Below are 20,892 nucleotides of genomic sequence, written 5' to 3' on the forward strand. Positions count from 1 at the left end.
TTTGAGCATTGCATGAATAATGCACATAAAATTCCAGTTTCATATTCCATGAATAACAGTAATATATCCCAGGAATTTTGTAATTTAGACAATTTAAGTCATTCCTCAAATGATTTCATATAAAGTCCAGATAATAGCATTATTCTTTATTTACACATACATGACAGCCAATTCTGAATAGTCACTTGAAATGACAGTTTTGCTTTTAAAGGTGTATTCTCATGTTGATTAAATTGCTTTACTTAGCATAAAATAAGCTAGTTTGCAATTGACTTGGTTTTTCTATCCACTTTCATTCCCGTTCTGAGAGCTTTTATCTTACAAAGTGTACAGCTGGTTTCCAAAGAGCTTGGCCACCAGTGTGCTTAGTAGTTGCATTCAACAAGAGGAGATAACTCCTTGTATCCCAATCAGCTTTGTCCAGTTCATTCATTTCTATATGGCAGTTGGCTGCTCACCTTCTCCACCCCTTTCCTAGCAGCTCTGGACAAGGCTCTTATCACTCCTACATAATCACAATCCATCAGCCCCCAGCATAGGCAGTTTCCAGAACAATTCTCTCACTCATGGCACTCATTTGCTTTAGCCCTGTGCTTGTTTAAAGGAACTGTTTAGACTCAGAACAAACGCTGACAGACCATTTATCTGTAGTAAAAAAAATGGAGCTCCTGACCAGAATTATTATTCAAGGAAAAGCTCAAACCAAGCAAACAAGAAGTAAGGAGACTGCATAGTTCTGAGTTTCTCAACAAACAATTTGAGAATACCCCTTTATGGAATGTAATGAAATGCTGTATTCACTTTGCTTGTTATGATATTTGTACTGTATCACAACAAATCCTTATCTATCATGTCAGGAAGATGGCAGAACACTACACCAGGTAGATCAAGGTGAATAAAAAAGGTATGATAACATAATTATTAGTTTACAATTTTTATAGTCTGCATTAATGTATTAGTATGAGTGAAATAGTATTTCATATTTTTTTCTTCCACAGTATGATATAAACAAATGGTATAAAAATTAAAGGGATTCATAAATTATTAACTGCAAAATAACCTTGGCTTGGCAGTAAGTCGCGAAGATTCATGACTTTATCAAGTAGTTACATGCAGTCCTGAATATATATATATATATATATATATATATATATATATATATATATATATACATACAGCTCTGACAAAAAATTAAGAGACCACTGCAAAATGTTCAGTTTGTCTAATTTTTCTCTTTATAGGTATATTTTTGAGAAAGATGTAAATTGTTCATTTATTCTATAAACTTCTGACAGCATGTGTCCAAATTTCCAAGCAATAAATTTTGTATTTTTTTCTGAAAAGGAGAAATGTTAAAAGGTTTTAAAAAAACTCAGTGCTTTCAGACCTCAAATAATGCAAAGAAAACAAGTTCATAAGTTCAGAAATCAATATTTTGTGGAATAACCATGATTTTTAATCACAGCTTTAATGCATCTTGGCATGCTTTCCACGCATCTTTCACACTGCTTCTGGCGCAGAAATGTAAGTAGTTCTTCTTTCTTTGATAGCTTGTGACTATCCATCATCCTTTTGATTACATTCCAGAGGTTTTCAAAGGGGTTCAGGTCTGGAGATTGGGCTGCCCATGACAGGGTTTTGATGTGGTGGTTTTTTAATTTTTGCCAGAGCTCTATATTTTACTTTTGGCTGAGCAGTTCATGTTTTGCAACCCTTCAGACAGGTTTGTGTGATGTATTGTACACAGTCTATTTAGAGTCTTGTGCTTGGGTGCGAGGAAGACCCAGTAGACACAGGTTTAGTTATGACTTGCTTGTATTACTGCATACAAGTATGCCAAAGGTAAAAAGGTTTACACAATTGCAGGTACACAGGCAGGAAACACGGCAGGTGACACGGCAGGTCAGAGTAAACGTTAAGTTCAACATTAAGCACAAATTGGTTCAGAGTCTCTCTGCTACTTCCCTTGCAAATGTAGATTAGCATGCAGCAGAGTTCCAGTGTCCACAAGTGTCCCAGAGAACCATAGTAGGAGATGGAAGGAATACTAAGTCCACGACTTCCAGGAGCAGGTCACAGACTGACTGCAGACATGATTCAGAAGCACTGATTCAACAGCTGAGGCTGCTTAAAAAGGCAAGAGGCAGAGAACAGGGCAGAAACATAGAAGCTAGAAACTCCATACTGACTCAGGGCAAAGTAGCTGCAGCAGGACAAAGCAAAATGGCTGACCGAAAAGTTAGGTTTCAATAACAGAAAACAACAGCAGTTATAGCAAAGATACTGAGAACCTTACAGTTTGTCTCCTCCTCTGTACCAACCTGTTGCTGTTTGTTCATATACTACACTTGTAAAATATATATTTTATGTATTGTGGTAGATCGGCTCACTCGGCTGGTCATAGCAGTAGACACAGGAACGCTGTCTCTTTAAAATTTCCACTGGTTTATGAGGCACAGCATAAACCAGGGCAGGGTTAGCAAAATAAGCAAGGGCTTTCAGGCTCAACTGGAAAATAATACACAAATTGCACAGTCTGTGTTGATGTGGGATCATCCCGCTCAGGAAACAAACATAAAAAAGGTCCAACTTTCCTTACCCTCAAACACAGCTCTGGAGCTCCCATCTCCTGGCACACCCAACAGTGAATTAGCCAGAAGGCTGTGCATTATCCTCTGGACTGCACCCTGGGGTGGAGACATGTGAACAGCCTTCTAGCCACTCTTCTACTGTTCAATAAACCAAGCCCAAAACATGGCCAATTATCCCTTCTCAACACTAAGTGTCCTGGATCATTTTTATAGGTTCATATTACTGAAATTAATAACCTCAGTGATACATGTCTCCCCTCCAGTATTTTGTCAATAACTTTGTCACATACCCTCCCCACCTAAATATGAGGATTTTGGCACCTTCTGTCAACAGACAGGGAAATCTAGACCGAGCATCAACGTTACCATGCAGTTTACCAGATCTATGCTCCACATGACAGTTGAAGTCCTGGAGCCCTAGAAACCATCTAGTCACCTGGGCATTCTTGCACTTCCTTTCCCTCATCCATCTCAGGTGCGCATAATCAGACACTAGCCTGAGCTTCCGGCCTAACAGTAACTCTGTGTGTCACTTTGCCATTTGATGGCCAAGCATTATTTTTCTACAATGGCATAGTCTTTCTCACAGGAGAAGGGTTTCCTATTTAATTAAAGGACTGGATGTTCCTCTCCATTTACTTTCTGGGATAACACGGCTCCCAACCCGACCTCTGAGGCATGCGTCTGGGCCACAAATTCTCTACTGAAGTTGAGTGCGATCAAGACTGGTTGCTTAGACAGAGCGAGCTTCAATGCTTTGAACACCATTGCTGCTTCAAGTGATCATTTGGCTATTAACATCTTTGTGACCTTAAGAAGATCGGTCATGGCTAAATTCGGGATAAACCACAGAAAGTATCCCACAGTTCACAAAACCTGTTTCTCGGAGAACAGTTGCAGCCAATTTTGGATTGCCCCCACCTTATTCACTTGTAGCTTTATTTTGCCTTTTCTGATGATGTAGCCGATGTATTTTACATCCTCTTTCCCCATTGCACACTTCTTTGGGTTCATGGTAAACCCTGCCTTCCTCAGTGCATCCAGTATGGCCTGGATCTTTGGCTGATTACTTCCCTAATCCAGGCTGAATATTGTCGAAGTAAGCTGCGGCGTACTTTTTGTGAGAGGCTAGGATCCAGTCTCTGGCCTTCTGGAAGGCAGCTGGGGCTCCATAAAGCCCAAAGGGCATTCTGGTATACTGGAAGCACACATCAGATGTAGAGAAGGCTGTCTTCTCCTTGGCATTTTTGGAGAGGAAGATTTGCCAGTACCCATTAGTTAGGCCCAGGGTGGTGATGTATCTGTCTTACCCTAGCCTCTCAATGAGATCATCGACGTGGGGCATCAGATGTGCATTGAATTTGGACACCTCATTGAGCTTCCTGAAGTTGTTACAGATATGCGACTCTCCATCAGGCTTCACACCAAATTGTCTAAGGCATTTAAAGATCCCTTATAAAGACCCCAAAATTAAAACTTAACGTTTAATGTTGAGATAATAAGTAATGAAAAAAACTCGTAAAAACACATGACTTTTGATTTGAACAATCAGTCCTAAATTTGGTAAAGTGCTTATGCTAATGTCATAACTATCTCTTAGCATCAAGGCATAGTATCGAGAACACAGGTTGCTCTATTCGTATATATGGTTTTATATTGCCTTCACTATTAGATTGCTGATAGGTAAGAGTAGATGTCTAATGAGGCTGCAATCAGTTATAGTCAGTAAGGCCAGCAATTCAAGGTCGGCAGGCTCATTATAAATGGCTATGCCAATGCCTCCTTAAATCATTAGACTATCTCTACCTTTAGTAATTGATCTATAAAGTGCCTCAATAAAGTGCCTACCTGACTAAAGTAAATAAGCAGTATGCTTGGCCTATGTTTATGGTCTAATGATTTATTGCATAGCTGGGTGACGTCAGTCAGGTCATAGAGGTTCACCACAAGACAATGTCAGTGTCTTTGCTGGATGGCAGGCTGTATAGTTTAATCATCCATCAATGCAGCCTGCCTTCTAGATGCAGCAGAGCTAGACCCATCGCGGGACAAATGGATTATTATCTTCTTGGCGGAAAGGTAAGGAATGTTGAGCTTTATCATTTTAATTCTGTTACAGGAGATCATGGCTTCTGGGCACTGGGCGATGACGTGAGTATGGTTTAATTTAGATTCATTAAAGGAGTCTGTGTCATCCTTTCATTTAAATGACTTTGTTCTGGGTGTGTGTTTATTTACAATATAACTATAGGATTAGTAATAGATGGGTATCTTATAGAGGCTTCTCCATTACTAAGCTGTGGGATTGATGATACTGGACAATACAAAGGTGACATCAACCCCACAAATATGAACCTCACTTGCCACCACCACAGGGCAAGTGGCCAAGGGTCAGGCAAAGCGCCAAAACTGGCACAACTAGCAGATGCACTTTTTCTGGGGCAGCTGCGGGCTGCTATTCTTAGGCTGGGTGTGGTCAATATCCATGACCCCTTACCAGCCAGAGAAATCCAGCCCCAGCTGTCTGCTTTAGCTTGGCTGGTTGTCAAAAATGGGGGGGGGGAAATGTTTATTTTTTAATTATTTATTTAAGTAATAAAGAAATACGGTATGGGGACCCCTCTATTATTGATAACCAGCCTTACTGAAGCTGACAACTGAGGATTGCAGCCTGCAGCTGTCAGTTTTGCCTGGCTGTTTTTCAAAAATACACAGGAACAACTTGTCATTTTTTATTCATTTATTTATTTATAGCGCAGGCGGCTGCTGATAAATGCTCCAATCAGCAGCTGCCTGCTGTTAGCAGTTGAATATAACTCTCAGCATTGATGTGAGCTGTCTTTACTTCGGCCCCCTAGCGCCAGGGAACAGCGAGAACAGAACCGCAGATTCCCAGGCACTGGTACATGTCACACTGATGACACAAGGATGTCATCCATGTGTCATCAGTGCTTACATGTGCTGGACATTTTGCAGCCCGTGCTACTACCAGAAACATTGACATCTCTGAAAGAGCCCTAAGTGACCTCCTCGGTCATTTATCAAACTTTGGCCGACTGATGACGCATTTTAGGAAAAAAGTGTGGAAATCCAAACACGATTCCTAATGTGCAACGTTCATGCCGAATTTGATTTGATTGGTGAACGTTTTCCAAACAACTTTGATTATCTCTAATTAGGAGGCACATGCCTTTTAATGAATCAGGAGGGATTGACAAGTGATGTGCATTTCCGTGAGCACCTTTCCTCGAATCATACGCCAGTCTCTGCTGAAGTAAGATTTGTGGTATCGAGAAACTGCCGCAAGTCATGAATGTTTTCAAAGAAATCTTGTTGTAAAAGCTTTGATGTCCTATATGTTGTATCATTTGGAAACATCTATCATTTCTTCATTAATGTTTAAAAAATTTTATATTTTAATTTTAAATATTTACTATTTTATTGCAGCATTTCATAGCCCAGATTTGTTTTCATTTCAGTAGTAAAATGTAATAGCTTTTGGTGAATATTTTATTTTTTCATTCTAAAAAAAATTGGATGGGTTTTTATAAATGAATGACATTACAAATATTTATCTTGGAGTCATAACAGAAATAACTTGTCTGAAAACACTGTTAATATGTATTCTGCAGCATTGCGATAAAATAAACAAAGTATAACCACAAGACATGCATTTACTTTCACACTAATGTTTTTTCTGTCTCTGGTTTAACCTCAATGCCATGTTCAGAGGCTCAGAACAACAGTCACCTTATTGGACTGATTACTACTCAAACAGACATCTCTTTTGTAAAACTGGTTGCCAATAATGTCTTTTAAGGAATTCAGTTAATTCTGTGTTCACAAAAATCTCATGTTTTTTATAACATCTCATATTTGTCCAAACGCTACCCTTCTCATTATGATAATAAAGCTTTTCCTTGTTCATTTAGCCCTGTCACATGTTAAAGTATGTTCCCATAGATATATTTTTCAATTTGTTTTTATTAGGTTTTTTTAGCAAAAAAAAAATATATATTATCTACCATTTTTTATGAAATAGCAGAAACAACTGTAAAAACACTACTTATGAACGTACTGTATCAGCAGTGATTGCTTATGATAATATTATTAAACAAGCCTGGCTTATCCAATTTAAGGGTCAAAAAACCTAGGAATGCAAATACCAAAACTCAGCAGGTTTTTGAAATAATATACACGTTAAAACTTAACTTTTACTTTGTTACTGTATTAAAATTGTTCTACAAACAAACAGTGTCACACAAAGTGCTGGTGCTGACTTACAATATACACAAAACAGATCGACAAACCTTTAAAAATGTCACTGTCCCTGTTCACCTCTATGGGCCAAATGGATCCCTCTGTGGGTAGCAATATACAATTCACCTATATTGGTGACTACCGTGCCTAGGTATAAGTAAAGGTACCGTTACACTAAGCAACTTACCAGCGATCGCGACCAGCGACGTGATCGCTGGTAAGTTGCTGTGTGGTCGCTGGGGAGCTGTCACACAGACAGCTCTCTCCAGCGACCAAGCGACTTCGGCATCGCTGAAACTGTCTTCAGCGATGCCGAAGTCCCCATGTAAAAAAAAAAAAAACACTACATACGCACCTTCTGTCGTCCTTCATGTCCCTCGGCGCTTGCCGCACTGACTGTGTCTCAGCGCCGGCCGGCCGTAACAGCGGTGCCCAGCGGTGAACCGCTGTTACTGCAGGTTCACTGCTGGGCTCTGCTTTACGGCCGGACGGCGCTGAGACAGTCAGTACGGCAAGCTCCAGGGGACGTGACGGACAACAGACGGTGAGTATGTAGTGTTTTTTTTTTACTTTTACCATGGTATCCATGGCGGCCCTGCGCTTAGTAACCCGATGTTTACCATGGATACCAGTGAAGACATCGCTGGATCGGCGTCACACACGGCGATCCAGCGGTGTCAGCGGGAGAGTTGCGACGAAAGAAAGTTCGTCCACTCTGCCTGCAACCAGCGATATCCCAGCAGGATCCAGATCGCTGCTGCGTGCCAAACATAGCGATATCGCTATGCAGGACGCTGCAACGTCACGGATCGCTGGCGATATCGCCTAGTGTGACGGTACCTTAACTCCCCCTCTTAGCAAACTCTATTGGTACTTAATGATAGCATGCTACTCCGTAATACCGGAGACTATATACTCCCACGAGTGTGAATTGGGATGCCTCTCACGGCGCTCCTCCGGGGGAAGTTTATAGTACAGTGATGTTAGATCCTCTAGTATCAGAGCACAGATTATGTTACTAAATGCACATACATATATAGGACCTTGACTGCTTTATATTCTGGATGGGTTGAACATCCCATACACAGTGGCTAAACTAACAATTACACCGCTTTTCACTCTTGGAAACCTTCTCTGGGTGTATGTCTAACTGAGGCCACTTGTTGGGATTACATGTCACGTTCACCCATCCCCAGTATACTCATCTGCTTATACTGCTGATCATCATAGTCACAGTTCTCCTGCAGGATGAATTTGTTAGGATTCCCTAGCGGTTTTCACATGTGTCCGCCCCGTGGTTTCCTCTTGCTGCTATGTCTCCCGACGCGTTTCTTCCTGAAAGGGTTCATCAGGGGATTGTGGCATGATACTGGCCAATCGCTGGTCTACTCACATGCAGCCAGTCTTTATAGCAGAATGGTCGCCGGTGGTCATGGTGGCGAACTTCCGGACGTCAATACCATTTCCGGTCTAGGTAAGCGCGCACACCTCTCGGTGTTGCGCATTCATGTGATCCGCCTTGTATAATTCATGGATCCACGCTGGGGTCCTGTTGTATCAAGGCGCATGCACCATGCTGTGACGCGCAAAGTATCCCTGGCAACCGGGACACTTTTGCCCCTGGCGTAGCGTCATTTCCGGTTTCTTCAACCTTCGCAGTGTGGATACCTATGCATACCATGCTAATTAGGAAGGAGAAGCATATTCATGGTCATTCTCTTCAGATACCTCAATCTACCACGCTGCTCTCCTTCATTCTGTTATGGGTAAAACAAATACCCTCAAGCCAAAAAACATTATGTACGGGTAAGTAATGATACACAGCCCTTTAATACCTCCATGGACCATGGCTTCTCTGAGAATGTACAAAACGGTCGCATACACTAAACCCAGAAAAAACTAAATAAATAAATTAGGCATTATCATTTATCATTTCAACAAATTTGTATTGGCAGTGCCATTGAAGGATTTAACAGCACAGACTACACAGTGGTGGAGCAGGGAGAGGTAAGTATTGCAAGTGGTAGAGCACTGTTCAAGCTGGGGGGAACACTCTCTCATGGGCGGTGGTACTGGCACAGGGCCCCTCATATTACGACGGTGTGTCTGACGTTAGTTGTGCACCACCACCATCAGAGACACTTCATTGTACTATGAGGGACCCTGTGCCAGTGCCGTCGCCCAAGAGTGGGCCCACCCACCTGTCCAGGCAAACGGCACTCGCACGGGTGCTTGCGCCAGGTGGTGACCACGGCCCTGTGGGGGGAGTCAGCCCATTTAGGGAGGTATAAAAATGGCCTATGGTGGACATTCAGCAGCTGCAAATGGAGGAATTCAGAATGGAGAAGTCAGTAAGAGGAGGCCAAAAGCAAGACATTGTTCAGGCAAGCTACGTGTCAGCAGGGGAAGGTGGGGCAAAATAATTTGAAATCCATGATTGGTTCAGTTTAATGAAGGTTAGATCATCAACATTTTGGGTAGCCAGACGTGTCCTTTTTTTTGGTCAGTATTGAACCAGCAGCACTGAAGACTCTTTCTGATAGCACACTAGCAGCAGGGCAAGCGAGCTCCTGTAATGCATATTATGCCAATTAAGGCCAGGTGTCTATTTTAGATGCCCAGTAATCAAAGGGGAATGACCTGTGAGGGAGAACATCGATAAGGGAGGAAAAGTAGTTCATAACCATACTGGACAAATGCTGTCTCCTGTCACTTTGAATCGATGCAGCAGTACTTGTCATGTCAGCGGTCATTGCGAAATCACTCCACAACCTGGTCATAAAACCCTTCTATCCAATGCCACTTCAGATTTGTGCACCTCTAACACCTCTGCCATGTTGCCCCCTGTGACTCATGTGAGAACCATCACCACCGCTGTGTGCTGGGAATGCCTGAACCAAACGGTCTACAAGAGTTGCTTGTTTGGTAGCCAATATTTGCTCAAGGTTCTCATGTGGCATGATATTTTGTAATTTTCCATTATATCATGGATCCAGGAGGCAGGCCAACCAGTAATCGTCATCGGTCATCATTTTGATAATGTGGGGGTCCCTTTTTAGGATACGCAAGGCATACTCAGCCATGTGGGCCAATGTTCCAGGTGTCAATTCACTGCTTGTGCTGGGTTGAGGAACACTTTCTTGCAAATCAACATCACTTGTGTCCCGCAAAAACCCTGTACCTGACCTTGCAACGCCACCAGTTTCTATTGCCCCCTGAGAAGCAACCTCCTCCCATAAATGTTCATCCCCATCATCATCCTCCTCTTCCTCTTCGTCCACCACCTCGTCCAGGAGAGTTCTCTGAGCAGACAATGGCTGACTGTCATCAAGGCTTCCCTCCTCCTCGGCTGCAGACGCCTGCTCCTTAATGTGCGTCAAACTTTGCATCAGCAGACGCATTAGTGGGATGCTCATGCTTATGATGGCGTCGTCTACACTTACCAGCTGTGTGCATTCCTCAAAACACTGAAGGACTTGACAGAGGTCTTGTAGCTTTGACCACTGCACATCAGACAAGTCCATGTCTGCCATCCAAGTGCCTGCCCGTGTATGTGTATCCTCCCACAAATTAATTACAGCATGCCTCTGTTCGCACAGCCTCTGAACCATGTGCAGTGTGGAGTTCCACCTTGTTGCAACATCGATTACTAGGCGGTGCTGGGGAAGATTCAACGATCACTGATGGTTCAGCATACGGCTGGAGTGTACGGGCGACCGGCGGATGTGCGAGCAAAGTCTTCGCACCTTCAGGAGCAGGGCTGGTAACTCCGGATAATTTTTGAGGAAGCACTGCACCACCAGGTTCAAGGTGTGAGCCAGGCAAGGTATGTGTTTCAGTTCTGAAAGGGCTATGGCAGCCATAAAATTCCTTCCGTTATCACTGACTACCTTGCCTGCCTCAAGATGTACACTGCCCAGCCATGACTGAGTTTGTTGCTGCAAGTACTCGGCCAATACTTCCGCGGTGTGTCTGTTGTCGCCCAAACACTTCATTCGTAACACAGCCTGCTGACGCTTACCACTAGCTGTTCGATAATGGGACACCTCGTGTGCAAAACTGGCAGCTGCGGATGGAGTGGCTGTGCGACTGCACTCTGTGGATGAGCTTTCGCTTCTGGAGGAGGAGGCGGAGGGGTGGCGAACGCCTACAGCCAACTGTTTCCTAGACCGTGGGCTAGGCAGATCTGACCCACTATGGCTGTCCCTTGTGGACCCTGCATCCACCACATTAACCCAGTGCGCCGTGATGGACACGTAACATCCCTGGCCATGCCTACTGGTCCATGCATCTGTTGTAAGGTGCACCTTTCCACTGACTGATTGCCTCAGAGCATGGACAATGCGGTCTTTGACATGCTGGTGGAGGGCTGGGATGGCTTTTCTCGCAAAGAAGTGCCGACTGGGTAGGTCATAGCGTGGTACTGCGTAGGCCATAAAGTCTTTGAAAGCTTCGCTTTCAACCAACCGGTAGGGCATCATCTCTAACGAGATTAGTATAGCAATGTGGGCATTCAAACCCTGTGTACGCGGATGAGAGGATGAGTACTTTCTTTTCCTAACGAGAGTCTCTTGTAGGGTGAGCTGGACTGGAGAGCTGCATATGGTGGAACTAGCGGTGGTGCTGGTGGACATGGTGGATTGAGAGTGGGTTGGTGATGGTATTCTTGATGGTGGCCTACATACAGTGTTTCCTACCAATAACCTTGTGATTCCCTGACTCCTTTGGCCTTGCGACGATACCTCCACATTTGCTGCTGATGGTGTCCTAACCAGTGGGCTTACAGTGAGGGAAGCAATGTAGCATTGCTGACTACCTTCATTCTGAGCAGGTGCACCAATGGTACGGGACGTTTGGTAGTTAGTCCAGGCTTGCAAATGCATGCTGGTTAAATGTCTACACATGCACATTGTATTTAAATTTTGAAGATTCTTCCCTCTGCTAAAGGTCTTTGAGCATTTATTACAGATAAATTTTGACTGATCATTCGGATCTTGGTTAAAAAATTGCCACACTACACTCTTCCTACTATGGAATACCTTTTCAGGCATTGCACGCTGTGCTACTTTCAACGGATGGCCACGCTGTCCTAAAACTGTTTTTATTTTTGACAAACGTTTTTGGCCTGATACGGGCCTGCCAGATGACAGCTGTTGCGATGTAGATAGCTGCTGCAGATCATCCTCCTCCGCTTCAGAGCTACTGGCAGCGGCACCCTCTTCCCCCAATGGCTGCCAATCTGGGTCAACAACTGGGTCATCTATCACCTCCTCATCAATGTCATGTGCACCTTCCTCTGTGTCACCGTGTAAGGTGCTATAGCATTCGGGACGGGGCACCATAGTCTCATCAGGGTCAGATTCTGGCTCAGTACACTGTGAGGGCAATGTAGTGATCTGAGTCAATGGAACAGCATAATAATCTAGCTGTGGCTGTGCATCAGTGCACTCCATGTCCGATTCATCTTGTAATGGGCAGTTAACAATTTCCCTTTCTAACCCAGGCACGGTATGTGTAAAGAGCTCCATGGAATAACCTGTAGTGTCGCCTGATGCATCCTTCACTTTTGGTTTGGGTGAAGGACACAAGGAAACGTCTTGTTCCTGACCGGGAGCATCCACTGACGACTCGCTGCTTTTATATTTGGAACTTTCTGAAGCAGAGGCGAAAGAGCTAGAGGCTGAGTCAGCAAGGAAAGCAAAAACTTTTTCCTGCTGCTCCGGCTTTAAAAGCTGTTTTCCTACTCCCAGATAAGGGAGCCTTCGAGGCCTTGTGTAGCCAGACGATGACGCTGGCTCAACACCTCCAGCCTTAGGTGCTCTTGTGCTTTTGTCACTACCACCAGATGCAACACCACCACCATCAGTACCAGCTGGCAACCACTGCTCACAGTCTCTTCCACCAGACTTCCTCATTTTTTGGAAAATCTAAGCAAAATAACAACCGTTATATGGTACTGTATAACAAGGTAAAAGGTGTAAATAAACTTGTTGAGAATTTAAATCTCCCTTTTTTTTGGGAGACTGAACCTAAACTCAGGCCCTGTGCATAAAACAACACAATGTAAGTGGCAGAAAGTGGCTGGCTGACATACGACAAACTAACAGGACTGAAGTATATCCACTTTGTGAGAATTTGAATCTCACTTCTTTTTTTTGAGACTGAACCAAAACTCAGGCCGAGTGTATATAACAATGCAATGTAAGTGGCAGAAAGTGGCTGGCTGATATACGACAAACTAACAGGACTGAAGTATATCCACTTTGTGAGAATTTGAATCTCACTTTTTTTGGGGGGGACTGAACCAAAACTCAGGCCCTGTGAATAAAACAACACAATGTAAGTGGCAGAAAGTGGCTGGCTGATATACGACAAACTAACAGGACTGAAGTATATCCACTTTGTGAGAATTTGAATCTCACTTTTTTTGGGGGAGACTGAACCAAAACTCAGGCCCAGTGTATATAACAATGCAATCTAAGTGGCAGAAAGTGGCTGGCTGACATACGACAAACTAACAGGACTAAAGTATATCCACTTTGTGAGAATTTGAATCTCACTTTTTTGGGGGAGACTGAACCAAAACTCAGGCCCTGTGCATAAAACAACACAATGTAAGTGGCAGAAAGTGGCTGGCTGATATATGACAAACTAACAAGACTGAAGTATATCCACTTTGTGAGAATTTGAATCTCACTTTTTTTAGGGGGAGACTGAACCAAACTCAGGCCCAGTGTATACAACAACGCAATCTAAGCTTCAGAAAGTGGCTGGCTGACATACGACAAACTAAGAGGACTGAAGTATATCAGCTTTGTGAGAATTTGAATCTCACTTTTTTTTTGGGAGACTGAACCAAAACTCAGGCCCTGTGCATAAAACAACACAATGTAAGAGGCAGAAAGTGGCTGGCTGATATACGACAAACTAACTGGACTGAAGTATATCCACTTTGTGAGAATTTGAATCTCACTTTTTTTTAGGGGGAGACTGAACCAAAACTCAGGCCCAGTGTATATAACAATGCAATCTAAGTGGCAGAAAGTGGCTGGCTGACATACTAAAAACTAACAGGACTGAAGTATATGTACTTTGTGAGAATTTGAATCTCACTTTTTTTTGGGAGACTGAACCAAAACTCAGGCCCAGTGTATAAAATAACACAATGTAAGTGGCAGAAAGTGGCTAGAAGATATATGAGAAAATACAAGGACTAGTACAATTTCAATCTCCCTACAGTGATCTCAGGACAAGTATGGCAGCAATAAAAAGGACTGCTGCACACAAAAGTGTGGACAAATAAACAAGATAACTGTGCAGAAAGGAGCAACAGGATTTTTGCTTTTAAAAAAGCAGTTGGTTTGCACAGCAGCGGTGCAAACAGCAATGCAGCTATCAGGGAGCCTTATAAGGCTTCTTTCACACTAGCGTCGTTTGGTTGCAAAAACGCAAAAGTGCTTGCAGGATACGTTTTTTCACCATTGATTAGCATTAGCGTCGCATTGCAACACTTTGCCACACGTTGCAACCGTCGTGCGACGGTTGCGCCGTGCTGTGGCGGACCGTCGGATGCAAAAAACGTTACATAAAACGTTTATTGAGGCCCGCCATTTCCGTCTGCGCATGAGCGGCCGGAACTCCGCCCCCACCTCCCCGCACCTCACAATGGGGCAGCGGATGAGTGGAAAAACAGCATCCGCTGCACCCGTTGTGCGGCGCAAACAATGCTAGCGTCGGTACATCGGCCCGACGCTCTGCGACGGGCCGAGTACGACGCTAGTGTGAAAGAAGCCTAAGGCAGCCTAATAAGCTACAGAGCTAAAGCACAAAAATATACCCTCCACTGTCCCTGCAAAAAAAGGGGGTGTTGGACAGTGGAACTCGCTACAGCACAAGCAGTTTGGGGGTTAATGTACCCTCCCTAACTATGTCCCTTCTTCTGACGAAGCTGCAGCAACCTCTCCTTATGCTCAGATCGGCAGCAGTAAGATTGCGGTCGGCGTGCACACCCCTTTATAGCCCCTGTGACGCCGCAGAAAGCAAGCCAATCACTGTCATGCCCTTCTCTAAGATGGTGGGGACCGAGACCTATGTCATCATGCTGCCCACACTCTGTGTCCTCCTTCATTGGCTGAAAAAAGGCGCTGAAAGCGTCATATGAAACGCACAGATCGCTGACCTCATGGCCGATCCCACACTAGGATCGGTTCGGGTTTCATAAAACCCGACTTTGCCGAAAGTCGGCGATTTTTGAATTTGTCTGATCCATTTCGCTCAACCCTAGTTGGCACTATAGAAATAAAATTATTACTAATATTATTAAATGTAACTTTAAAAAAAATAAGTAAGAAATATAACTGTCATCAGTGTTCTTTAGTCTTCAGCATTTCTTCAATGATTCTATTTGTGGAGAGTGACATACCAGCTCTGGCTTGCCAAGGTAAGGAGGCTTATTCAATGTCCCATGCTCTTCTGGGAAATGTAATATGCAAATTGCCTCTTCAGAGAGGAAGAGGACTTGAACTCAATAGTGCCAGCTGTTGAATAAGCCTCCTAATCTTGGCATGCCAGAGATGGTATGTCACTCTCCGCAAGGAGAAACATTATCCCTTAGACCTCAGTCCAGAGCGTTTCACATCGACAAATCACATCTCATACTTCGCACTGATGAGTGCCAATACCCCGAAACACCGTGCCTGCAAATTGAGATTCTGATTTGGCTTTTATCCTAAGTCATATTGCAAGAGTCGTGAAATGGTCGACAGTGACTTGTAGGATCGCTACTTCCAACAGGTGGCGCTCTAGAGTTCAAGTCCTCTTCCTCTCTGAAGAGGCCATTTGCATATCCAATGATTCTGAAAAAGTCAGTCTATTAGAAATTCTGCAGACAAGAGAAATGCTAATCTCCAGCTGATAAGGCTGGTGGCCAATGGGTGTCTAGCCACAAGACATGCATTTAATTTCACAAGTCTTATTTGTGTCTGATTTACCCTTCATGCCATGCTGAAGCCCCCGTCTCACTAAGCGAGGTCGCTAGCGAGATCGCTGCTGAGTCACAAGTTTTGTGACGCAACAGCGACCTCAGTAGCGATCTCGCTATGTGTGACACGTAGCAGCGACCAGGCCCCTGCTGTGAGATCGCTGGTCATGTCGGAATGGCCTGGACCTTTTTTTGATCGTTGAGGTCCCGCTGGGTAGCACACATCGCTGTGTTTGACACCTTACCAACGACCTCGTTGACGACTCAGACACTGAATCGTCATATTAGCTCCCATGTGACATCGTTGTACAGGTCGCTACAGGTCGCTGGTGAGATGTCAAACAGTGAGATCGCAGCAGCGATCTTTGGAAGATCTCACTGTTTGACATCTCACCAGCGACCACATAGCGACGCAGCAACGATCCCTGACAGGTCGTATCGTTGTCGGGATCGCTTTAGCGTCGCTAAGTGAGACGGGGCCTTTAAGAGGTTGAGAACAAAAGGCGACTAATCTGAGAGCAGCATAATGTAGAGACAGAGACCCTAATTCCAGGGATGTGTCACTTACTGAGATGCTTAGAGTTTTTATAAAATCACTGTTTTATCTGCAAGAGATTACCATGAGAGGACTAGTAAACCTGCTGCCATGTAGTCCTTCACATTCATGAGCTCTGTTTAATCCCTCCCTACCAATGACTGGTAACTGTGTACACTGTGCATGGGCAAAAAGCTGCCAATCGTTGTTGTCAGTAAGGTATACAGAGCTCAACATTAAGAAAACTGCTAGAACTGCAGCAGATAAAATAGTGATATTATCAAAATCACAGCAAGCAGCCCAGTAAGTGACACACAGCTGGAATCAGGGGCTCTGCCCCTATATCATGCAGCTTTCAGATGTGATACTAAATCTTGATGACAGATTCCCTTTAAGGGAGGTAGTGCTTGGGTAAGCTTTTTTGTGCTCTTCTGTTATGTAGTGGTTCTTTAAGTCGTCATGTATTGTTGAAGTAAAATGCTGATGATTTACTGGAAATAGCGCAGAATTTGTATTATTACTTATTATTACATATATCATGCGCAGAAATTCTAATATTGATGAATCACCCTAGAAGCAATTTCATGTCTCATGAAGTTCATTAGATTTTGATAGAAATGATTTCACGCAGTTAGAATGTTTTATGCTACATTTATTCTGACTCTAGTCTTGTTTTCCTATTCTTTTCTAGCCTGCAATATCTATGCATTCTGTGGTGCACTATTTGGGATAACCTCGATGATGACGTTACTGGCTATTGCTGTGGATCGTTATTTAGTCATAACCAAACCACTGCAATCGATACAGTGGTCATCCAAAAAGCGGACGATGCAAGTAATTGTTCTCGTGTGGCTCTATTCACTTATGTGGAGTATGGCACCGTTACTTGGTTGGAGTAAGTACAATCACTTTGACATATTAGTGAGAAGACATAAGAAATGATAGCTGAGGGGCACTCAGACAGATTAAAGCATTGCATCTAGGGTAAATCACTATCTCAGATTAAAATTAGATTTTATATCATAAAATATTACTTAGGATTAAGGGATTAAAAGTCAAAGACTGCATTGTCTACAGTGGCTTTTACGTTTTATTATATGACATTTACATGATCTTACTCAGAATATTTCGAGGAACATTAAGTTTTAGCTTTAGCTTGATATTTGCCACACTCTAATATTATGTAGTATTTTTTTGCATCCTAATTGAATTTAATATCTTGACACCATTGTGGATTTTAATAGGGCTGCCTTGCAGAAATGTAGAGGGGATCTGTCATGTCCCCGAATTCTATTAATCTGCAGATATAGGAGTTATTTGCAGGTTAAATGGGTTGTCCGGTCTTAAACTACAAGTCTGCAGTCACTCTATGTGAATCCTGACATCGCGGGCACTACTCTCTGTGAGAATTCTCCCGTGTAAGCGCCATCAGTGGGCAAGCAGGAGATAGCAAGCATGTCATTTGCATAGTTTCAGCCACAGAATACCAAGCTGACTATATAATATATGAGTTTCACTTTTTGTATTGAAGAACTGGAATATATTATGTTTTTGATGATATTCTAATTTTGTGAGAAGCACCTGTATTTCCAAAGTCAAACGTAATGGTACAGAAGGAATGTTCTTCCTGATTCTAGTACATTTTTCTTAATGGACAATCATTTCACAATTGTTTTAACTAAAATTTATGTTATGTAAATATTATACTAGTATCTCTTTTTTATTGTGTTTGTTTACTAATTGATACATTTTTTACTAGGTTCTTATGTGCCTGAAGGTCTAATGATATCATGTACATGGGACTATGTCACATCTACAACTGCAAACAAAAGTTACACTATGATGCTGTGCTGCTGTGTCTTCTTCATTCCACTCCTTGTGATACTTCACTGTTATATGTTAATGTTCCTGGCAATCCGAAGTACCAGCAGGTAAGACATTATTACGTCATCATGAGAGAGAATGTAACTAATAGCTTTACATAACTGAACCAATGTATCAGTAATGTGAGTTACAGCCAAAATGGACAAATTACGCTTTAAATATCAGAAGATTCCAACAATCTGATGTTTATGGAGGTGAATACTGGAGAAAACAATAATGATACATGATGTATTTTAGCATGGCTGATTTTCTCTTCCATGTGATATGTGAAACTAGAGGTGTCTGGCAGGGACTTATAAATGCAAATTCAGACTTATGCTGCATTTAAGTAGTCAGATAAATGAGGAACGACTGTTCAAAGCTGTCATAATAAAGCCAGCATTACGCTCATTAATTGGGCAGTATGATTTTTAATTAAGCTGTAAAATAATCGTTGTTGTCAGCACATCACCTCATTTTAACCCCTTAACAGTCGCCAATATGCATTAAAATGGCGGTCATTAAGTGGCCTTTTTCCCTCATCGTCGTTGCAATACATGAGACCAGTAATCAGACATATAAAAGTTGAAGTCCCATACAGGTGCTTAGTAAAAAAGTTTAAAGAAAAGTAAAAAAATGCTTTTAAAACTATTTTTTTTTAAATCACACATTAAAAAAAAAAAGAAGAAAAAAATATTACACCAATATGTATATTTATGTAAAAATAAAAAAATATATATACATATTTGGTATTGCTGCGTCTGGAATGACCTGATCTATGAAACTTTCACACTAGTTAATACTTTCAATGAACACTGTAAAAAAAGTGGCAAAAACTATCCTTTTTCATCATACTACCAAAAAAAGTGGAATAAAACATGATAAAAAAATGAATGTAAATAAAAATGATACTGCTAAAAATGTCATTCAGCTCTGTCAGTGGAGAAATAAAAAAGTTATAGCTCTCAGAATAAAGCAATGCAAAAACAATTATTTTTTTCTAAAAATTAGTTTTTATTGTGTAAAATAAATAAAACCAATTCTTCACCTGCTGTTGATTTTGTTCATTCTGCCTCCCAATGATGCAGTAAGGCTTGGCTCACATTGACTCTGCGCTCTACGGGATTTCCGTGTAAATCTCTGAAATATATGGTTCAGAATGAACCTCCCTATAATGAGGAAGATGGATGCCATCTGGTCTATAAACCAGTGGTATACATCTTTTTAGGCATGCATAATAGCATGGATGGCCCCAGTTTTGTTCACTGCTGAAAAGGACAACGCTGAACAGAGGCCAGATGGAGTCCAGAGTAACTCTGCTACCTCGTTATAGTGAAAGCATGCCTCAGGGATTTCATCAGAATCATGTAATTTAGAGATTTAGATGGAAACCCCAAAGTAAGTGCTTAGCGCAGAGTGCATGATAAATGTGATACAAAATGTTATGTAAAATGTTCACAATAAAAGCGCCAACTCCATCCACAAAAAAAGCAAGTCCCCACTCAGGTCCGTCATCTGTTAACGGAAATATAGGGGCTTACACATTACTTTTAGCACAAAGGCTCTGGAAAAGCCTGGAAAAGCTATGACTCCTCACCCCCCAAATCAAAATGCCCCTTTTCACTCTGCACCACAGTGTGCCTAAACCACATTCACTGTCCACATTTGACAATTCTGCAGTGATGAGAGGCCGCCTGACTTATGGGTGCATGTCTCCAGAAGCATGAGCTGGGCACAATCTATGGGCCCTACAATGTAATGGGCTCTAGAACGTGTTGTGCACTACAATGAAAGATTTGCAATTTTCACTCAGCAACATCCACTACTGCTTTTTTCTGGAAAACAACCGTGTAATTAACCCCTTCACGAAATGCGCCGTACTAGTACAGCGCATGTCGTGTCTCCCCCTTAGATGTTGGCTCCAGAGGTGAGCCCACATCAAAGTCGCGACATGTCAGCTGTTTTGTACAGCTGACATGTGCGCGCAATAGCGGCGGGTGAAATCGCAATTCACCCGCCGCTATTAACCTGTTAAATGCCGCTGTCAAAAGCTAACTACCGCTTCTGGCCGCGCGTCCGGAAATTATAGCATTGCCGACACCCGTCACATGATCGGGGGTCGGCGATGTGTCAGGACAGTAACCATAGAGGTCCTTGATGCCGGCCTACTGTGAGCACCACCCTGTGGTCGGCGCTCATAGCAAGCCTGCATTTCAAGCCTGCAATTTCTAAAATTGGGTCACTTATGTGGGGTTCTGCTGTTCTAGCACCTCAGTGGCACTTCCAGTGGATTATAGTACCTGCAAACCATAACAGGAAAATCTGCACTATAATATGGTGCTCATTTTCGTCTGAACTTGCCTCAAAAGTAGTTTTCAACCATATATATGGGTATTGTGTACTCAGGAGAAATTACGTAATAAATTGAACAGTTTGTTTTTCTCCTATTACCCCTTTTGAAAATTAGAATGTGATTTTGAGCAGTTTGAGGGGTGAAATTTTTAGAATGGGTTCACTTTTGCTTATTTCCTGTCATCTAGTCCTCTCAAAAAAATTGGTTTTGTAAATTTTGGAAAAATTAGAAATTGCTGATCAATATAAAACCATTCTAACATAAAATTATGTTTCAAATATTGTGCTCACGTAAAGTAGACATGTGGTAA

General features: G+C 42.6%; 1 protein-coding gene across 1 annotated transcript in view; it reads left to right on the forward strand.

Annotated features, from left to right (window-relative positions):
• The window catches only part of LOC143788008 (melanopsin-B-like), a 441,953-nt gene that overhangs the window by 192,899 nt on the left and 228,162 nt on the right, over positions 1-20,892 (forward strand). Inside the window, exons 2-3 of the mRNA XM_077277326.1 lie at positions 17,058-17,261; positions 18,126-18,297. Of these exons, the coding sequence (XP_077133441.1) occupies positions 17,105-17,261; positions 18,126-18,297 (329 nt within the window). The 5' untranslated portion in view covers positions 17,058-17,104. The remainder of the gene's footprint in view (positions 1-17,057; positions 17,262-18,125; positions 18,298-20,892) is intronic.

The sequence above is a fragment of the Ranitomeya variabilis genome, chromosome 1 (genome assembly GCF_051348905.1).
Source record: "Ranitomeya variabilis isolate aRanVar5 chromosome 1, aRanVar5.hap1, whole genome shotgun sequence".
Classification (NCBI taxonomy): Eukaryota; Metazoa; Chordata; class Amphibia; order Anura; family Dendrobatidae; genus Ranitomeya; species Ranitomeya variabilis.